Source organism: Molothrus ater, chromosome 2, assembly GCF_012460135.2.
Source record: "Molothrus ater isolate BHLD 08-10-18 breed brown headed cowbird chromosome 2, BPBGC_Mater_1.1, whole genome shotgun sequence".
NCBI classification, from domain to species: domain Eukaryota; kingdom Metazoa; phylum Chordata; class Aves; order Passeriformes; family Icteridae; genus Molothrus; species Molothrus ater.
The window spans coordinates 74344740-74364347 of record NC_050479.2 but is presented as its reverse complement, the minus strand read 5'-3'; the positions used below and the strand labels follow the sequence as shown (position 1 = coordinate 74364347).

Genomic DNA, 19608 nt, shown 5'->3' with positions numbered 1-19608 from the left:
TTTCTCTTCACTGCTTTCTTTAAGATTCATGTACAGTTGTAGGTATCTCTGACACTGATCAACCCTAACTTTCCATATATCCCAAAAGCCATATCATGGTTAATGGAGAGGCATGATAATATCACTTATTCACAGCTCTTCACTGGACACAACATCTGGCAACAGCCCATTGCTCTTGCTTGTGGGTGCAGCCACTTTTATGAAGAAATCCAGTCAACCCCTCCAGCTTAGAAAATTCTATGCCACCAGGCATGGCAAGATATCCATGAGCTACTCATTCTCCTGAGCAGCACCGTAATCACACAGCCCTTCATTTGTGTTTCTTTTCTTTCTGTCATGTTCGTGCTGCCTATGAGATACAATAACACAGTAAGACATCTTTGTCTTCATTGGCTCCTGTTGGGTGCTGTCAGCACCTGAGGTCCTTTACAATTCTACCCAAGGGGTAACATCAGAGCAACATTCCCCCTTCCCCTGCACTAAGGGGCTCTTACAGAAGCAGGCCGTTCCATTGGTAATTGAAGACTGGAATAACTTTCCTTCCTTTGCATCCTCAAGTTTTCAGAGCCCTGCAAGTCCCCCAGCCAGGGCAGCCCAGGAGGCCTCCCCAGAGAGGGCAGGCAGGCAGCAGGAGCAGTACATAGCAACAAGGAGCGCTGCCGGGGAGCTTTGCTGACATTCCCCACTCTCCTGGCCAATAAATTCCCATGTGCCAGCCCCTCCATTTAGAGAGGCGGGGAGCTGAGCCGGTTCCCTGCGATGCAGCTGCTCATCCCAGCCATCCTCTGCCTGCTGGGCTCCTGCTGCCCCCGGGGCACAGAGGCACGGCAGTATGGGTCTGTCCTCACCGTGCCAAATGGAGGTCCCTGGGGCTCGTGGGGACACAAGCAGTTCTGCCCTAGAGGCTACGCAAAGGGATTTGCATTGAAGGTAAGCTTTGACTTCTTCTCCAGCATGGGGAACAAAACCTGCTGTGAGGCAATGTTACTTTGTTCTGATTGCAGCAGGGCTGGCCACAGCACTTTGCCCCATCACAGCAGTTTGTGCTGTATCTGCAGCGTGCAGGCTTCTCAGCAAGAAATTTCTAGCACAGAGAATCTCTCCAGGCTCCTGCGAGTAGGTGATTCCTTAGCAGAGGGGTCTCGTGGGTAAGAAAATTCCTGAGGTTGGTACAGCAGAGCCTGTTCCCAGGGGCAAGTCTCACCTGCCAGCATGCCCGCTCTGGGTATCACAGCACGTGGTGGGAGGGTGGGCATGGCCTGGGACAGCAGCCACCGAGCATTCCTGTTTCCAGAGCACGTGCTCCACTGCTTGGAGAAAAACAGAGGTGGGCAACAGCAAAATGGTCTTCCTGAGAAATGTCATGGAACTGCCACACAGCCCTTCCCAGCTGCACTGATGTTCTTACTCTGTCCCCAAAGCCTCCTGCCATCTCTCATCACCTCTTTTGAAAGGGTGACCTCTCCCTTTTTCTTCCCCTCTCCCAAGGTGCAGCCCTTCCAGGGATTTTGGCTGTTTGGTGATGACACGGCTCTGAACGGCGTCCGCCTGCACTGCACGGACGGCACAGTCATCGAGTCCTCCGTGGGGGGGTGAGCAGCCTTCACTTCCTCATCCTCCTCCCGGGCAGCAGCTCCTGGGCAGCTTGAAGGGAAACCAGGGCAATGGTTTCTCTGTAGGCAGCCACACCCCCTGTGAAGGTGGCTCAACATCCCTCTTGAGGAGGTGAGCGAGTTCCCCTTGGCCACAAAGTGTGAAGATTTCAGGGTAAAGGTCTGGTCCCAGGGAAAGGAACAGTGCTTTGAAAATGAAGGAAAGATCAGAAATTACAGATCTTAAAGCAATACTTTCTCCTTTTCCTCAAATGCTTACTTTGGAAAGCACATTGAGTAACAGGGACATAGCAAGCGCCTGAAATTGCCAAGGGGTTCTGCAGACTGGGCCAGGTGGTGGCTGGGCATCCAGGGATGATGGGGAAGGAGAGTGAAGCAGGTGCTCCTAGAAACCTGCCACCCCCATGTACGTCCCTTGCCCCAGGACTGCCGGGCAGGTCATGGTGTTGATTGCAGCACAGCAGAGGCTGGACAAGCCTTGATAAGTTGTTTTTTCCTCTGGCAGGTGGGGGAACTGGACGGAGGCCCAGCTCTGCTCCAGCAACAAGCTGGTGTCGTTCTCTCTGCGTGTGGAAAGGTGGCAGTACCTGTGGGACAACACGGCTGTCAACAATGTGAGGTTCACCTGCTCCAACGGCACCGACCTGGAGGGCTGGGGTCTTTCTGGGGGTCACTTCGGCCCATGGAGCAGCAACTGCACCTCTGGGGCCATCTGTGGGCTCCAAACAAAGGTGGAGAAACCCCAGGGAAAGTGCGATGACACAGCTCTCAATGACATGAGAGTGTTCTGCTGTGAGTAAGCCTGGCTCCCCACCCTATGCCAGCATCTACAAAGCTGCACAGCATTAAACCTTCAATCTGTCCTTGCACCAAGAGAAATGTACTTCTTCTTCCGTCTTATTATGTCAAGGGTAGCCAAGTCCCATGGCTACAGCACTTCATAAGAAGGGTCTTTGTAATTATTGTGATTAAGCTTCTTAACAAATTTATAACCTACAAAATTCCTGTGAGGGAGCACAGGGGATTCCCACACCTGTTGGTAAGGCAGGAGGTGGGACTGTAAGGGCTGAACATTGAAGTAGAACAGGGATCATCTGCCCTGGCAGAAACTGTGGTTTCAAGGGAGGGAAAGGGGAACTCTTCATCCTATTTCCATTATAATGCTTAGGATATTCAGGGATCACTATCAGACATCCATCCATCCATCCATCCATCCATCCATCCATCCATCCATCCATCCATCCATCCATCCATCCATCCATCCACAAATGAGTTCAAATATACCATGCAGCTTGTGGTCCCAGCTCCATGCCTCTCCCTCCAGCCTTCTCAGCACGTCTCCAGGTGCCCCATGCAGAAGAGGCACTCCAAGGATTTTTGTTTCAAAGGCTAGAGTACTTCACATGTATTGCAGTCAGAAATGTACCATTGCACAGGTATTTTTCCTGAACCCACCACCATGTCCTTCAGCATCCAAACCACCTGCTCAGCTCTTCTCTGGAGTTCGTATTTTGTGTCACTTCCTGGGGCTGTAGGCAATACCTTGAGGGTGAGGACATAACAATTTTGGGGCAGGGATTAGCCCCAAACCCAGCTCTCACAGGGCATTGTGGAGTTGGTTGGAGAGCATTATGGTTCACATGTGCAGGAAGGACTCAAGGAGGAAAGGAGCAAACAGTGAGGATTAGGAGAGTTCCAGAGAGAATCGCAAATATTTCAGCAAATACTTTCTTCAGTCCCAGGAGTGCAAAGAGGATGCAGAAATCTGAGAAAGATATAGGAGGGAAGGAGAATATCCTCAGCTCTGTAAAGGTCATAGACTTTGCCCATGATCACATATTTGAAATTTGTTTGCTGCAGTATTCTCTCTGATAAGAAAGTCTTGCTTAGGAAGACTGTGAATGCTCCTCAGTACCACCTGTGAGCCAAGGCTTAATCCCTGCTGGGATCCCAGATGTTCCAGAGGTTTCTGAAGCATTAACTGTACCATCATCTGCCCTCATGCATCCAAAGGGACTTCTTGTCACTTGGCATGCAGCCAGGAAAAGCCTTACAAAAGGTACATTTACAAGTATATTTAACCCTTGCTGCCAAGTTTTTGAAAACAGGTGTTTGAAAGTCCAAGCAGTTATATTTTTATTGCCAGTTTGGCTGGTTTCCACATGCTTTGGTTATTCCACACCTAACTGGTAAGCCCCACAGAGCCACCTATTATATCAGGAGAGTATCAGATTTAAAATCAAAAGAGAAACACTTGAATACATGATCTGACAACAAAGTCACGCATCCTCATGGATGATTTCCAATTTTATGAGATAAAGGCAGTCTGGAGACAGCTCAATTTTTGTTACAGGAATCTCTCTCTACAATTGGATATAAAAGGAAAATGCACAACTCAGCTTTTCTTCTAGAAAAAAGGTTCCTCTAGAGCACTTTGAAACACACTGAGACAGAAAGGTGGAATTCTTGTCATGAATGTCTCAAGGGTTTTTATGTTGTCTTTGCACTATTATATCACTTTCATATTACTCATTCATTCACTTAAGCAAGTTGCTGTACACAGCACTTTACATGGCATTAAACATGAAAGAGTTTCTGTCAACAGGGAGGTTCCTGCAAGAAAGCTACTCTTTAAAGTCATTTCATGGTCTTCTCTCTCAGGTCTTAGCCCTCCCCATCATAACAAAAACATTTGATTGGGCTGAATCCAAATGCCCTGGCAGACCCTCTTGAGTAATAAATATCCCATTTTCCAGGCAGAGGATATCTAACAGTGAAATGCTTGAAGAGATACCCCTGTCCATTACTCCTTCAAATTCATTATTTGGCTAATATCAGATTTTCTGCTGTGTGCGTCACTAGCCTGCAGCAGTGAACCTCAGGGTTTGTCACAGCCCACCACAAAGTGGCAAGGCTCATGTCAAGCACTCATTTCCTGTGCACTCACACCAGCATGTGACCATTCTTCTCTCAGGAAAACCTGAATGGAATACTAGATGGAAATCCAAGGCTCTTCCATAATCATCTTGCCTCTTGTGCAATTACTCACCCTGATGCACCAGCAAGAGCTGGTTGGGATGTTGAATCTTACATCCCTCACTACATTCATGTTTTGCCTTTAGGCATGTGTGGTGAAAAACAGCCAGCAGCACTCACTTTTCCCCAGGCAGTGGGCAGGACATGCACAGTGCTCAAAATTGCATGTAAAGATATTCACAGCCAAACTTCCTCAAAAGACACAGGTGATGTGCAGCAGCACCAGCTGTTAATGAAGTAACACCAGTTACTCACATATGGATGGATTTGAGCATCTGGGGGGTGAGGAATAGCAATAAAATTACTCCCAGGGCTCACCTTCTACGCATTTTGTTGGATATGGATAGGGATGGTGGTCTTGTTTTACCCAAAATAACAGCTTTCTTCCTCAGAAATTCCTTGTCCAATATGGACTGATTCAGCCAGAGAAGTGCCAATGGAGTTTCAGTACAGTGAAGAAGTGCATCAGGGGATATCCTCGAGCTAAAATCATTGGTAAGGGAGCAGGCAGTAAAGGCAATTCAGTGATGTAATTTACACTCCAGTGAGTGAAATACAAACCATGAGGGTCTCTTCACAGCTCAGACATGTACCCAACAGGAGCATTCCTGTGATGATACTGGCATGTTGTCCTTAAGCAGACATCTAGCCCCTGTTCTATCAAAGGGCTCTGTCTCACTTTTACTGTCTGTTCTGGTGGCAGACTTCATACATAAAAACCACAGCAATGGACCAGGGCTCCTGTGGCATTTGGCATTTGTGCAACCAGGGAGCAGAGGGAAGGTCCATGCTCTAATCTTTGCTGCAACTCAAGCACACACATCAGCAGGCATCCTCTTCACTAAGTGCTAAGTGAGGTGACAGTGCACTTCTTAGAAGCCACAGTCCCCCAGCTGTCACAACACCTACCCTTCCTGGAGTGAGAGAAAATGAATGTGAGTAATGAAATAGAGCAGGATGAAAAACACCTTGGACATCTTCATGGTGTTTCTCCCAAGAGCACTGAAAGAAGACACAGAATATTTGGATCTTCCCAATTCTCATTCCAAGGTTTGGTTGCCCTGGTGCATTAGCATCCTTTGGACATCTCTGTCACATGACACAGCTGAAATAATGAATACTAAACCTGGGAAAATGTGGCATTTTTCAAAGCTTTGAAAGATGTTCATGTCAGACATCAGGAACCCACCTCCAGGCACTGAGCATTTCAAACACACTACCTCTGGAACAGAGGTCAGCCCCAAAAGTCTCCTGGGAAGTTTGTTTCTTCCCTAAAACCAGCAAGGGTTGGACTCCCCTCCAAACTGCATATGAGATGTTGTAGCCTAGGAGATCTCTGGTGCTTATCAGCATTCTCATCCTCTGAGACCACCACATTCCCTTCAGAAAAACTGCAAAGGTTGAACTTGGCTCCACACTGAGCAAATGTCCCCAAAGTTCAGAACTCTTCCAAGCCAGCTTATTTCCTCTAGAACATCTTTAATGAAGTACTTATTTATATTTTCCTTGAAGTAGAAATACTGTATCTGATTTTATCTCTTATTTTTTATTTTAGTAGGAGATTTGGTTTTGCTTCCACAAGTGTGTCTTTGACCTGTAATAAAATCTGTACTGAAGTAATGGCTAATTCTGAGCAAGTAAGTAACAATTCCAGTAAATCCAAGGAAGGGTACATCCCTCTGACCTTCCTGTGCCCTTTTCAGTAACAAACATGTACTTTGAGCAAAAGAACAAATTTTCTTGTGCTGTGGTTCTGCAGGGCCATAGCAGAGTGCTGCCTATACCCACATAATTAGAAGGAAGGTTAATGAATTGCTAAAGCACATGTTTCCAGTGGATAATTCAGATAGAAAGCATATTTAGGTGGCCTAGCATTTTATTAAATGAGATTATAATGGACACTATGCTCTTTGGCAAGTGTCATTTCAAGATATAAATTGATGTAACTCTTTACCTCTGGAAAGTCCATTAGTAAAAGAAGGGCTGTAATCTCTACTGATGCAAACCAGTGTTAGCTGTCATTTCTTTGGTATTAATGTTTTCCCCTTTTTTCTTTTCTATCCCTTGATATTTTATATCTTCTCTTTGCTTTTCTAGTAAAAATAGCATTCAACCTCAGCCATGAGCTCAGATACACAATTTCTAACACTGATGCATTGGAGATTTCCTTCTTCTGCTCAGCTTCACCACAGTGTTTGCAGGGAGTATCTTAATAGTAGGGATAAAAAATCACCTCTCATTCTTCTTCTCTCTGGAATTATTTTCAACTATAGTTAAAAAAAATAGAAAATTGATTATATAACAGCACCATTTGCTGTTCTCATGGTGCTTTCAAGTGTCACATCCGGTTTTACAAGAACAATTGCATCATCTTCCTAATATCTGTGTCTTGTATTTGTACCCTTGTACTGCATCTCTCAGAGTCTCATTATGCAGGTATTTTTTGCCATTCCATCACAATGGTCTGGCAAAAAACAACTACTCACTAAGCACCCAATTGCCCTTCTTCTCTAAATATTGCTTGTCTGCCTATACAGCTTTATCTAAATGCACCTCTGTCATCTGTAATAATGTAATAGGTCTAAAAAGTAGTTAGTGTCATTTTGTGTCTTCCACTTTGGTACAGAACCCATTTAAACCTAAACTGATGCCTTTATTATAGATCTTTATTTCTTTCTGCTCCTTGTAGCAGTTTCAGATGCCATGTCCCAGTAACTGCATTAGGGAGAAAGAACACAAAACTGTTCCAATGTTAATAAAATTTTCTTGGGCTGAAAAGTCATAAAATCACAGAATATCAGGTTGGAAAGGAACCTCGAGGATCACCTGGTTCAACCTTTCTTGGCAAAATCATAGTGTGGACAAGATGGCCCAGCACCCTACAACTGGGCAGGAAGCATTTGTCCTACTATCCATAAATGTCAGTTTTCCCCAACTTCTTTCATCAGTTTGGGCCTCATTTTCTTTGGGCTTTAAGTTTGGGCCGAGCATAATCTTGTTTTGTACATAGGATGTCTACTGTAAAGGATATCTAAAGGATATCTAAAGGATATCTAACCCTTCAACAAAGGGTTTGCCTCCTTCTCTGAGGCTTTTCATGCAAACTCAGATAATGCCAAGAGATAGAAATGTTGTGTCTCAGGAGAACCTGCCTTTGACTAAGGAATCTGCATCTTTTTATACTCCTGGATAATATTTCTAAGAAAATTAGGCAACATCTTGAAGGTTGAACATTAAGTTGATGCCAATTTCAATAAGTGAGTTGGAAATCCCTCAAAAAATACAAGATTAAAAATGGTAGAGAGAGACAAAGACCACAAAATTGGCTGCAGAGCAGCCATTACAGTGTCATACGACTCCAGCATTAATTTTCGTACAAAGTGAGTAATATACTTTTAGTCAGGCCCAACAGCTACAAAAACCTGAGTCATTCCTTTGCACAGGAGGAATAAATTTTGTTAGGGGTCAAATTGTGCTGAGGTTCCTCAACAGAAAAACATAATTAATAAATAAGCACAAGTCCTTGTTGGGTGATGTTGTCCTGACAGCACAGAAAAAGCCAAGTCAAGAGCCAGTATTGCCCCTGGACTTGCCAGGAAATCTTTATTGCTGACCTGTAGCCCATGTGTTGGGCAACCCATACCAGTTTGGTTAAAAGGTTGGTGAAAAAGTCATCTCCAGCTCCTCAGGTTGAATGTGTCTCAGTTATTTCTTCCTGTATCCTCAATTTAAGCATCTAAAGAAACTTCTTTTAGTACAGTTTCACAAAGAATGATTGGCCAAATGAAGATCTTTTACAAGAAAATCAGATTTGATTTTCTTTCAGAAAAACACATTAAAGGAAGCTAGAGCAAATCCCCTGCCAGGGAAGTGCTGACTTTTTTGTACCTAACCACTCTGTTAAAATCACTAATTAATGGAGAAAATGTATTTCAGAGACACTATGATCTGTAGGTCCAGATTAATTAGGATAAACTTTAATTATTCAGTGGTAATACATGCCACCTTTGAAACCAAAATCATCAAAAGTGGGTGCTTGCAAGCTCAGCAACTACCCCCAACACATTTCTTTCTGCTTGTACTAAGGCAGCAGGTAGATGTAATGCCATTCCAATTTTCTCTGCAAGGCCTAAAGCCACCTCAGTTAGGCAGGTTGATTCCCAGAAGCACACCCTGAAGAGGAGCGAGGACTTTGCAGACTCTTTCTCCCCCACGTTAGAAGAGATGACTCAGACCTCTTGAAAACAGTTTTGTCTCTGCTAATTTTCATATTGATTGGGGTGAAAATAAGAGGGAAAATATTTGCTCCATGCTTCTTCTCTCAATTGCTCTTCCAATGTTTTGTTTTCCTTGTTATTTTCAAACCCCATTTTTGTACTTTCTCCAAGCACCCTCAGCATCCTCACCCAGCATATTTTCAGGGCCAGCAGAATTCCTCCTTCATTCTCTCTGATCAATTTTGCCAGCATGCCTGGAGCAGATTCCCCTTTTGTGCCTTGTCTATCTTTTGGGATTAGCTTCTCTTCAGTTTGGCAGGACTTCCTAGCACAGAAGCATTATCAACACCAGTGCCATTAATCAAGGCTCTGCCACAGGTAGGAGCAGGCATTAGCAGACTACAGGCAGTCAGGAAAACAAGGGTATTTTATTAGCAAATTTCAGTTAAAAGCTGGACATCAGTCAACTGGATAACTACAATTCCTTCTGGCATCCAAATTACAGAGTAAAACAGCATCATTTTCAAGTCTGTGTCCAGCAGCACTGTGGGAAGTGCATAATGATGGAATATGAACCTGGAAGTGGTCATTTTCTTTATGTGGCTCAGCCTGTACCACCACATAAATCACCGGTTTCTCCCATAAATCTTACAGTTTTCTTGCTTCACTTTCTTGGCAGGCACAGCAGTTCCCTCTGAATTTTCTAGTCATTTTCTCTTCAGCTCTGAGTCAGTAGGTGCTGGAGCTGGGGATGGTGGAGGCATCAATCACTGGAAACCCCACTGGAAACATTTTTCCCTCAGCCTAATTCCATGCTTGAGCTCAAACGTGCCACGGAGCAGAGTCATTATCAAAGTCATGCCAGTGAGATGTGTTGTCGTAAATTGAGAGCCCCACATAGGAACTTTGTAATTAAGGAATAAACAGAGGCAATGAGTCATTACATTTGGTGCTGTGGGAGTTTTAGGAAAGCATGTTTTCCGTTGCTCTCGGAAATGAGATGCGACCTTTACACAAGATTTTTTCTTTTATTGTTAGCAGTCGTAGGAGCAGGACACGGATTTTTCTGGTTACTGGCATTTAGGTATCTCAAACACAGATGCTGACAACTGGACCTCCCCAGTCTTTCTCCAGATGCTGACACTTGGACCTCAAAGTTCTCACAAACAGCCCAGGAAGATTACAAAGAAAGAATGGTTTGGGGAAAGGATTTTATACAAAGATAGGACAGGAATGCTGGGCAGGCACAGGGTTCAGTGTGTTGAGCCATTTTTATCCCTCTTTCTCATTGCCTCATGCTTCTCACCCATTTACCCTGATCCCTTCCCTTCCCCTAAACTTCCTGTATTAAATTTTACATAATCCCACAAACCTCTTCTGAAATCCCATAAGCTTCACATAAACCCAGAATCCCCCTCAAATTCTAAACACACTTGCAATAATCATGTTTTCTCTTTCCATCAGTGACAAAGCTGAGGCTGATGCCTTCAAGGCTGTGCCTGAGTAGGTTTGTAGGTTTTTGACTGGTCCATTTATCAGCAACTAAAGTTTTTTTTATTAACTGGATTGTGTTGACTTGAGTTCAAATTGTCTCTGTCTCACCAAAGGAGGAAATATAATTTCTAGGTATAAAGCTTTTGATAGAGGTCTGAAATCAATATTACCAGGAATGAGCAAAGTCAGAAATAGCAGAAATACCATATCATTCCTAAAGTCTTGAGCCATTCCACCAGAATAAAGTTATTAAAAAAACAACAAAACACAAGGACAAAACAAAACAACAAAACACAAGGATAGAGGAAACTTCATCTGCTGCAATAGCAATCACAGTGGCAGTCAAGATCCACAAAAAAGTCATATAATCTTCTCAAGCTTAGGGAAATATCTGTGCTACTCTTTGCTTGGGGAACTCTGGAGGGCAGATGCCACTTCTTGGGCTGTTTAGTCTGGAGCCAGGGACTTTTCCCAGCCCCTCAAGCAATAATTTTTAAAAAGAGAGATCATTTTGCAAATGTAAGCTGTCATGAATCCATAATCAAACTTTTGACCTTTACAGCTGTATGTTACTTTTACTAAACTTTCCATTTCCTGATGCTCCTGCAGCGCATCCAGAAACATGAGCCACAAGGAACACCAGATCCTCCAAAGATACATATCCTACCTGAAATAACAGGTTCACTGTCAGCATAAGAGCTCAGAGCTCCACATCAGCAACTCCTCTTTTTTGCTGTGCTCAGAGCTATTGTGTCCCTGGGATTAATGATTATTTGAAAGTGCCATATTACCCATAATGGGGCGAAGCAAGAGATCTCACCTGTTAAAGGGCCTGTCCCACGGAAAGCAAAAAAAAACCAAAAAACCAAACAACTGAAATCATCAAATAAAATGGTTCATAAAAGTCAGCAAAAAATTAAACACAGGGGCTTATCCAGTCAGAGGGAGAGGCTACTGATGTGACCTAGGGGCATATGTACCACCATTTGTGCAAGAAGAACTTGAGAACTGGAACCCAGCAGAACACAACTGGCATGTTTAAATTTGACCTAACTGCGGAAAGGAAAAAAAAATCATGTTCTTTTCATTAAGGGCACGGAGACAATAAGAAGAGGCATCTGACTGCTTCTGTCCAAACTACATCCTTCATTCTTTTCAATCACCTCTTCTATTTTACCATCTTGTTTTTATGTGAAAGGCAGCAAAACTACACTTCAGAAGCATCACGTGTTGCTACAATGCCTCATTTCATCTTGAGCAAAATGTTTTTAAGAGGTCCTTTATCCTGATTCTGGATTTGAGTACAAACTGAAAGTAATTCCCATTCTGCCAAAATAACCTCCTTGCTATTCTTCACATTTTCAGGATTGTGATAAAGCTATAAAAAACATATTTCCTAAACCTAACAACCACATGACATCTAACAGCATCACACTGATCATCTGGACCACAGTGCTGTATGAGACCAAAGATGCGAATTGAATTGTGGAATGTACCAACATTTCCAGGGTTTCATTATCCTCCTATGTTGATTATGGAAGTATCACACATGAGTTACATAATCATAAAAATTCCAAATGTGTCATATCTACTGCTTTCTCTCTAGGCCATTCAAACAAAAAAGTCTTGAGGAATTTTCAAAATCCTTTTTATTTGGTTTTTTTTTACCTATATACATCAACCATTAGAGGTTTACTTGCTTTTTTCCCCAGTTCCAAGGTATGGGTTAAAACAGTGCAGGTCCCTAGGTTCTCTTTAGTCTGTTTTTAGAAAAACATTTTTCTTCTGCAAGTCCTCTGAGACCTTGTCCAATTCCTTTGAATTCTGAATTATAACTACTGGTTTATATGAAAACTTACCCTCATTTTTTGGGGACTGGCCTCAGTTAAAATCCTGTGGCTCTAGACACAGGAGTGCTCAGTTCTCCCTGCGTACCCCATCCCTCATTAGAACATTAAAATAAATTACCAAACATCTAACATTCAATTTGTGAAACATATTAAACTTTCTCACCTTTAATAAGACACAATTTGCCTAATGTCTCGGAGCAAGTAAATTCAATAGTGTTCTGATGGCTGCTGCAAGACTCCCATGAGAAAAGTTACATTCTAAAGGATATAACTCCTATATAAGAGCAAAAATTAATGACAGTGATTTTCTACATAAAAATACAGGCTACAATCTACCCTTCTTGGATTTGGGTTTCTACAGTGCAGGTGTCTCTGTGTGAGGCAGGTGCCCAAGCTCCCATCACAGCCCATGGAGAGCCAGGCAGGACAGGACAGGCTTGGAGTCCACTGACTCATCCCAAGAACACCACCCCCTCTGAGGAGACTGAATCACTCTCAGCTCTGCTCACTATACTGACTGTAACAGGTGTTCAGACACCTTCCCCATACTGGTGGCAAATCACTCCCCCCAAACTTAAGCTGAGATGTATTCTACTCATTGCATCTCACTGCTGAGTAGCAAAAACCCTACACTTTTTGAAACATTTCTCAGTGAAACTGCAGAAGTAAATTCCAAGCAAATTCTGATGCATCACAGAAGAATTGAAGGCTGAGGATTACCTGCCAGCATGGGTAGCACTGCCTTTGGTGGCTTCTCAGAGGATAAAAGGTAAATTGTTCAGTGTAAAAACTGAATTCAAGAGAGATAAGGGATCTTGCTCAAAATACATCTACAGTTCTGCAGTCGCATATCAGGGTCTCTTCCAGGGGATGCTGATGGACATTTGAAAGATATTTCTTTCCACATATGGACAAAGTATCAAGCAGGTCTGTGATTTAGTGGGAACAAACCCAGGTAACCACTGAGGTACTCAGAAATTCACTACCTCTTGCTGATGTCTGCCTTGGAAAGAATACATAAATGGTGCCAGCACTTTCTCCTCTCAAGAAGGGTTGTCCCAACACAAGGAAGAGATGCAGACCTGGAATCACAGCTCATTATTTTTAATTCCCAAGGACCACTTTTCAGTGATACTACAAAACTTGCCAAAGGTGACAAGAAAATGCTGCAGGACTCCTGCATGCCTATGGCACTTATTAAACATAAACAGAATGTCACACACGAGATTTATATTTTTTTCCCCAGCAGTGGTAGAGTACAGTAGAAAGAAGAATAAAATTTTCATCAAATCACAGAGTTAATGGAATATATCCTTTTGGAAACAGCTGTGGATTATTTGATTATAGGAAAAAAGCACTCAGATGGCTTTCAGAATCTGAACATTTTGCTTCCTGCAGTAGTGTGTTCTGTCTACTTCAGGGAATTCAGGACTAAAAAAGAAGCTTCACGGCCACTGGAGGGTGCAAAATTACCCAGCACAAAGAGCAGGTTTTGTGCACTTCAAAACAACTTTTCTGCTGCACAAACTCCCAAGAGAAAAGTGAAAATTATACTCTCTTTCTTGGCAGTACAGCTCTATCTGAAAGAAATTTTTCAAAGATGAATTTTATTTAGACTTCATAATGACAAAAAACTCAAAGTAGAAATACTGAAAGCTTTGCTTAGATGGAAAGGTAACTCTTAAAGGAAGTATGAAGATTCTCATGAAGAGAACATTAAAAAAATGTATTCTCTTTGAAAGTTTGCTGGCTTCTTCCCCCCACCCCCTCAAAAGTCCTTGAGAACAGGAATAGAGCTATGGGATATAGGTCTAGGCAACTTTACACATGCCATATTTGAATGTATCTGTAAATATTTATTAATGGTATTTTCACATCTACCCCAAATATCCTACAGCATCCAGATAGTTTCTTGCTGATTTTTTTTTTAGTTTCTTGCTGTCAAAATTTTTTTTTGACACGCATGTAAGTTACTGAATATTTTGTTCTACCTCTTCTTTCCTTACTGCTGACAACTATTTTCCCCTTTGAAAACTTAATTGTGTTTGGAGTCTGGTCAAAATTATTCTTTTTAATAAGGTTAAAAGCCAAAATTACTTCATATCTCTTTTGTACCATCAGTTATTTGAGAGTCTTCCTAACTCAGCAATGATGCCATGGTATCATTGCCTTCCTCTTAGTGCAGGTGTTAAATGGTTTTTTTTTTCTTGTCTTTCATGAGCCTAAAAGTCACTGGATCCACTTCACATATTAGTCCTTCTGATTGTATCCCTACACATCCTGTTATGCCCTAACATAGCTCTCTAATATCTTTCCTTTTGCTAATTTTGAGTGGATTATCATCCCTCCCATCAAACATTGCCCTGTGCTGCCCACATCTGCCCAGCAGGGACTGCACACTGTGAAGGAACCCCACCCCAGCACTAACCTTCCTGTAGGTCACTCCTCATTAGCAGCACAGGAATGAAAAGTATGAACTTTCCTCTGCTCTGGGTGGGGTTTTTTGTTAATGCTGTGTGACATTCATAGCCTAATTAAGTGACTGGGCAACAACCAGCACAGCAGCTGATTTGGTCTGCAGCATGCAGATAGCAGTACAATGTTTGTAAATTCCAAGTCACGACGTGTTTGTGGCATTTGAGAAACAGTTTTAAAATTCCAAAACTAATACTATTCCTTTCCCATTATAATGAGCAGAAAGATATATCAAACAGAGACCTATAACAGTATGATTTTGTTAACAGTTCTCAGTCTTCGCTGCAGGCTGCAGATACCTAAATTTTCTAAGCCAACCAAATATTCTGAAGGTCAAACGCTATGAATATTTATTTGCTAACTTCCAACTTGAAGACCTGCTTGTTCAAAAGGATTCTTTCCCAGTTCCAAACTCCCTACACATCTTTATATTCTTTGTATATTTGTTTTATATGATAATCCATCAGGAAGACATTCTTTGTACGGATCAACTCCCTCTTCATGACTACTTGTCTCACTGGCCATTCATGGCTGCTAGAGTGAAATACAGTCAACCTCTGGTCAATACAAGCAAAAAAGAAAGGAGTAGGCCTTCAAATATAGGAATCTGCACCACATCATGGCAAAACCAAAGATTTTGCCCAGAATTGTGACTACTCACTACATTTACCACAAAAGAGAACTCTCCAGCTTCAAATGGCGACTATGAATCAGTGGGAGAGTCAGACTTCCATATCTCCAAACAAAATAAAACTCTGAATTAATTCATTTCTTTAATCAAAGAATTGAAAGGATTCGAAATTTTCTGCCAGGCATGCTGTCAAACTGACAAAGTGACTCAGCAAGCAGAATAATTGGTCTGTAATGTGATTATATTTGGGGATTCAGGTTGGGATTTAAACATGCTGTTAAAGACTAAACTGAAATAACTGATTATTACAAAGTTGTCAGGCCTGCAGTTTTAAAAGGTCCTGCTGTCAGTCATTAAACAAGTGGGAACTCAGTGCAAAAAATAATTGGCTGCTGTGTCACCTTACTGGGGCTTCGTTAGTAAATATCCTTAATAAGCTGATCCAGATGTGAAACACGGTTCCTGAGAAGGTGAGTGATAGTTCTTAGATTATTCCCCAAGACCTGTCCTCTTGCACAACAGACCCCTTCCATGAGTGGGAGACACTCAATAACCACACAGCCCATCTCCAATAAACAAACCCTCTCTCCAAGACCCCAGCCATTAGGAAAGGGAGCAGCCCAGGTCTCCAAGGACTCCTCAGGATCAGGCAGTACCAGTCTACTTAACTGAGAGTCAGTCATATACAGAGGAGCTAAGCACAATTCCATGCAGGAGAAGCACTCTGGTTGGCATCCTGAAAGACATACTGCAGTTAGTGTGTTACAGGGGAAAACAAAACCCAGCAAAACAAAAAAAAGCAATGAAAACTGCATAGCCAGAAATCTTCTGTGAAGCAAAAACACTCAACCAGAAGTTGCACAAAGATGTCTGCATAAACCAAGTAATGCATATAGGGTAATTTAAGAAAATGAAACATCACAATTTTATTGCCCAAATAATGTAGACATGTGAAACACCACAGGGCCAGTAGCATCAGAACTGAGGAATCACATGATGATAAAAACCAGAGCAGAGCAGAGGGCAGAATCACCTCCCTCACCCTGCTGGCCACACTATTTTTGATACATCCCAGGGTACAACTGGCTTTCTGGGATGTGAGCACACAATGACGTGTTGCATCCAGTTTCTTATCCACCAGCACCACCACATCCTTCTTGGCCAGGCTGCTCTCTGCGATTTCTTTTCCCAGTCTGTTCCCATGTCTGGGATTGCCCTGACCCAGCTGTAGCACTTAGACTTGTTGAACCTCATGAGGTTCTCATGGGCCCCCTTCTCAAGCTTGTCCAGCCCCACAGGACGGCATCCCACCCTTCTGTTGTGCCAACTGCACCACTCAGCTCACAACCTCTTGTGCATCCTCACAATCCTCTTGCATGTCCCCACTTCCCAACATTAAAAAACAATCCAAGCTTTCTAGCTGTGCTGTTTTGTTAGGAAGAGATTCACTGACCTTTTTTAAGTTAATTATTTAATATGCCAGAATTATATTACTGCTCTCATCTACCTGTATTCCTGTTTGATTTGTGTAAAAAATACACTAAGGAAGACAACCACACAGTTTAACTGCAAGACTCTACTTGTTTTTCATTAGTGGAAATGAAGACAATAAAATTATCACAGAAAGCAGTTCCCATCAAGATTTGATTTGGAAGCTTTGCACAGAAGCTAAAAATAAAAGACTGTGCAATCATAAATCATTTAAAACTGTGTTCATGGACAAAGAGCATTTCAAGGATGATGTGTCCAACTGAAGTGGATGGGATCCCAGGGATATAAAAGGAGATGGAATATGAGAGAGTTTTCTAGGTGCCCTAAGCAACCCAAATTCCAGGTACTGGGTTGGGGCAGGGCATGTGCAAAGGCTTGGGGGAAATTCACTTGGTCCAAAGAGACAATCAATAGAGTCACAGCTGTCAGAGGGAGCTGTGTCTGTCAAAACCTTCAGATCACAAAGTTCATGTTTGTAAGAGCTCTGAAGATCAAAGTCCTGCGGATTAAGATTTCCTTGGAGGATGCTATTCTTTTTTTTTTTTCCACCTTAAAACAAAGTTTTTTAAAGTTTTTTTATTTGATAGGAAGTATAAAATGCTATTTACCCACAGTCTTGCAGACAGCTATATACAGAGACAAGAACTACTCGCACTGATGTCAGATGAATTCCATATCCTCTGTTTCTGTTCTAATACCAGCCAAAGTATTTTTTGCTCTAAAGAGAAAATAATTCAAAAGCTTTCCACAGAAGACTACACTTCAATAAAAGTGGGGAGCTGGTGAACAGGAACCTCTCAAGAAGCCATGTGCTGTTTGTAAAAAGAGATAATAGCCACATTCTCTTTCCACTCTGCCTTCTGAAGCCTATCAAGTTGTTCAGGGCTTTTAAAACCCTGAATCTATGTTTTCATTACAGAAAATATTTTCCTCTGAGTTTTCAGGAATAATCAGTAGTATATACTTTTAAACTCAACCAACCTGACTGTAAATCACAGCAGAACTCATGGCACATAAATTCAACCAAGCCTCTCAAAACTCCTGCTGAGTAGTGGCCCTGCTCTGCCAATAGCAGAGGGCACAGTTTGCTTGGTGCTGTGAATTGGATCTGTGACCAAAACAATGCTGATAGGACACTAAAGTTTCTCATATGGCTGAGCAGTGTTTTCACAACATCTCCTGTTTCTCCCTCTGCCCCCTCAGTGCTCTGAGTGTGCAAGAGGCTGGGAAGGGACCCAGCCAAGCTAATCACCTGAATGAGAAAGGTATAACAGCAAAGTCTGAATTTCAGGCCATTTTTTCCAAAGGAAAACCAGAATATAATCCTGGATAATTATTCATTTATATCTCACCTTTTACAGATGATACTAGATTCTGACTCTACTAAAGCAACCCTTCCTATTGCATTTGGTACTTGAGATGCCCACAGCAGACACATCTGTAGCAAGAACAATGGGATCAGAAGTTGCAGCAAGCAACAGTCCAAGTGACAGCAGGGAAACAGTTTAGCAGGTGAACATGGATGTGGCACCATCTGCTAGTTGTTGCAATACAGAGCTGCTCCTTAACTTTGCACATGACTCAAGAAGGTGTAAAAATAATTTAAAAGCAGAAGTAGAATTCAAAATTATCTCATCAAAATGAAAATAAAAAAGGTCAATAAAAAGGAAATTAAGTCAATAACAATAAGAGCAAGAACACAGACTTGGGTGTAATTTGCTATAATAGCAAACTGTTGACTTGAGAGCAGGAGAGGATCTGAAGTTTGCAGGGAGTCATGGGCTTCACTATGTTGTAGTCTCCTCAAATAGGCAAACTGCACTGGGGGTGTGTGTGTGTGTGTGTGTGTGTGTCTGTGTGTGTGTGTGTGTGTGTGTCTGTGAATAGGAGGATATTCCACCAAGAATGGCAGCAACTTCTCGTTTCAGACACAGTGATAACAACTCTCTGAGATATCATATCCACTCTCAAGACTTCCATCACATCCCATCTTAATGAACCAGAGAGACTCTAGAGCACAAAAGAATGAGAATAGAAAAAAATAACCTACAGGAAAACACTGAAAGAAAATGCACAGTTTAACCTGAAGACAAGAATTTGGAGACAGCCTAACTGCAGTCCTCAGATATGCAAAAGCAGCCTCTGAAGAATGAAATCATGTTTCACACATCTGTAACAGACAAGACAATAAAACTGAACTTGAATCATGGACAAATCAGATTAAAGATAAGAAAAAAAATGTTTCATTATGAAAAACAGATCAGGAATGCCAATATCACAAATGTACCTGAATTGCCCTTTGGATCAGCTAGATAAAATCTCCTGTCCTCCTCTGATTCTATGGATGCCACAAACCACTTATGAAAGGCTTAAGGCCTACTTAATACATTTTATAAATCCAGTATTAGCAGATGAAGTACATAAACAAGTAAAATAGTAATTTCTTTTACACACTTAAAACTACCTTCTCTTCAAGATAAAGGACATACTCTGACATGTTTAATGGTGTACAGCCCAGTGTAGCTCGAGTGAAATCCCGTGAAGCCTCAGCACTCGTTTCCTAAATGTAATCAGTACATATCCATCCCAACACACAGTTACACAGAGACCTGGAGTGCTGGTGTATAACAAACAGGTGTATAAAAGCCATACCAGGCTTTGCACCTTTTCCACTACATAACACTAACAAATCCTCACTGTCAGCCATGGGAAAGAGTGATTCAGGCAAAGACCCAGTATTGTAGTACAGATGGGTCAGTCTTAGTGGCTAAGAGGCTGACCCAGCCATTCCTAGCAAGCTC

The 19608-nt window shown here is 42.2% G+C and overlaps 1 protein-coding gene across 1 annotated transcript; it reads left to right on the top strand.

Moving 5' to 3' along the window:
- The first annotated feature begins 759 nt into the window (after positions 1 to 759).
- Positions 760 to 2413, top strand: LOC118692435 (vitelline membrane outer layer protein 1-like). Its single transcript, XM_036392252.1, has 3 exons — positions 760 to 930; positions 1489 to 1592; positions 2119 to 2413. Exons 1-3 carry the CDS (start codon positions 760 to 762, stop codon positions 2411 to 2413), a joined length of 570 nt encoding a protein of 189 aa, XP_036248145.1.
- Positions 2414 to 19608: the final 17195 nt, after the last annotated feature.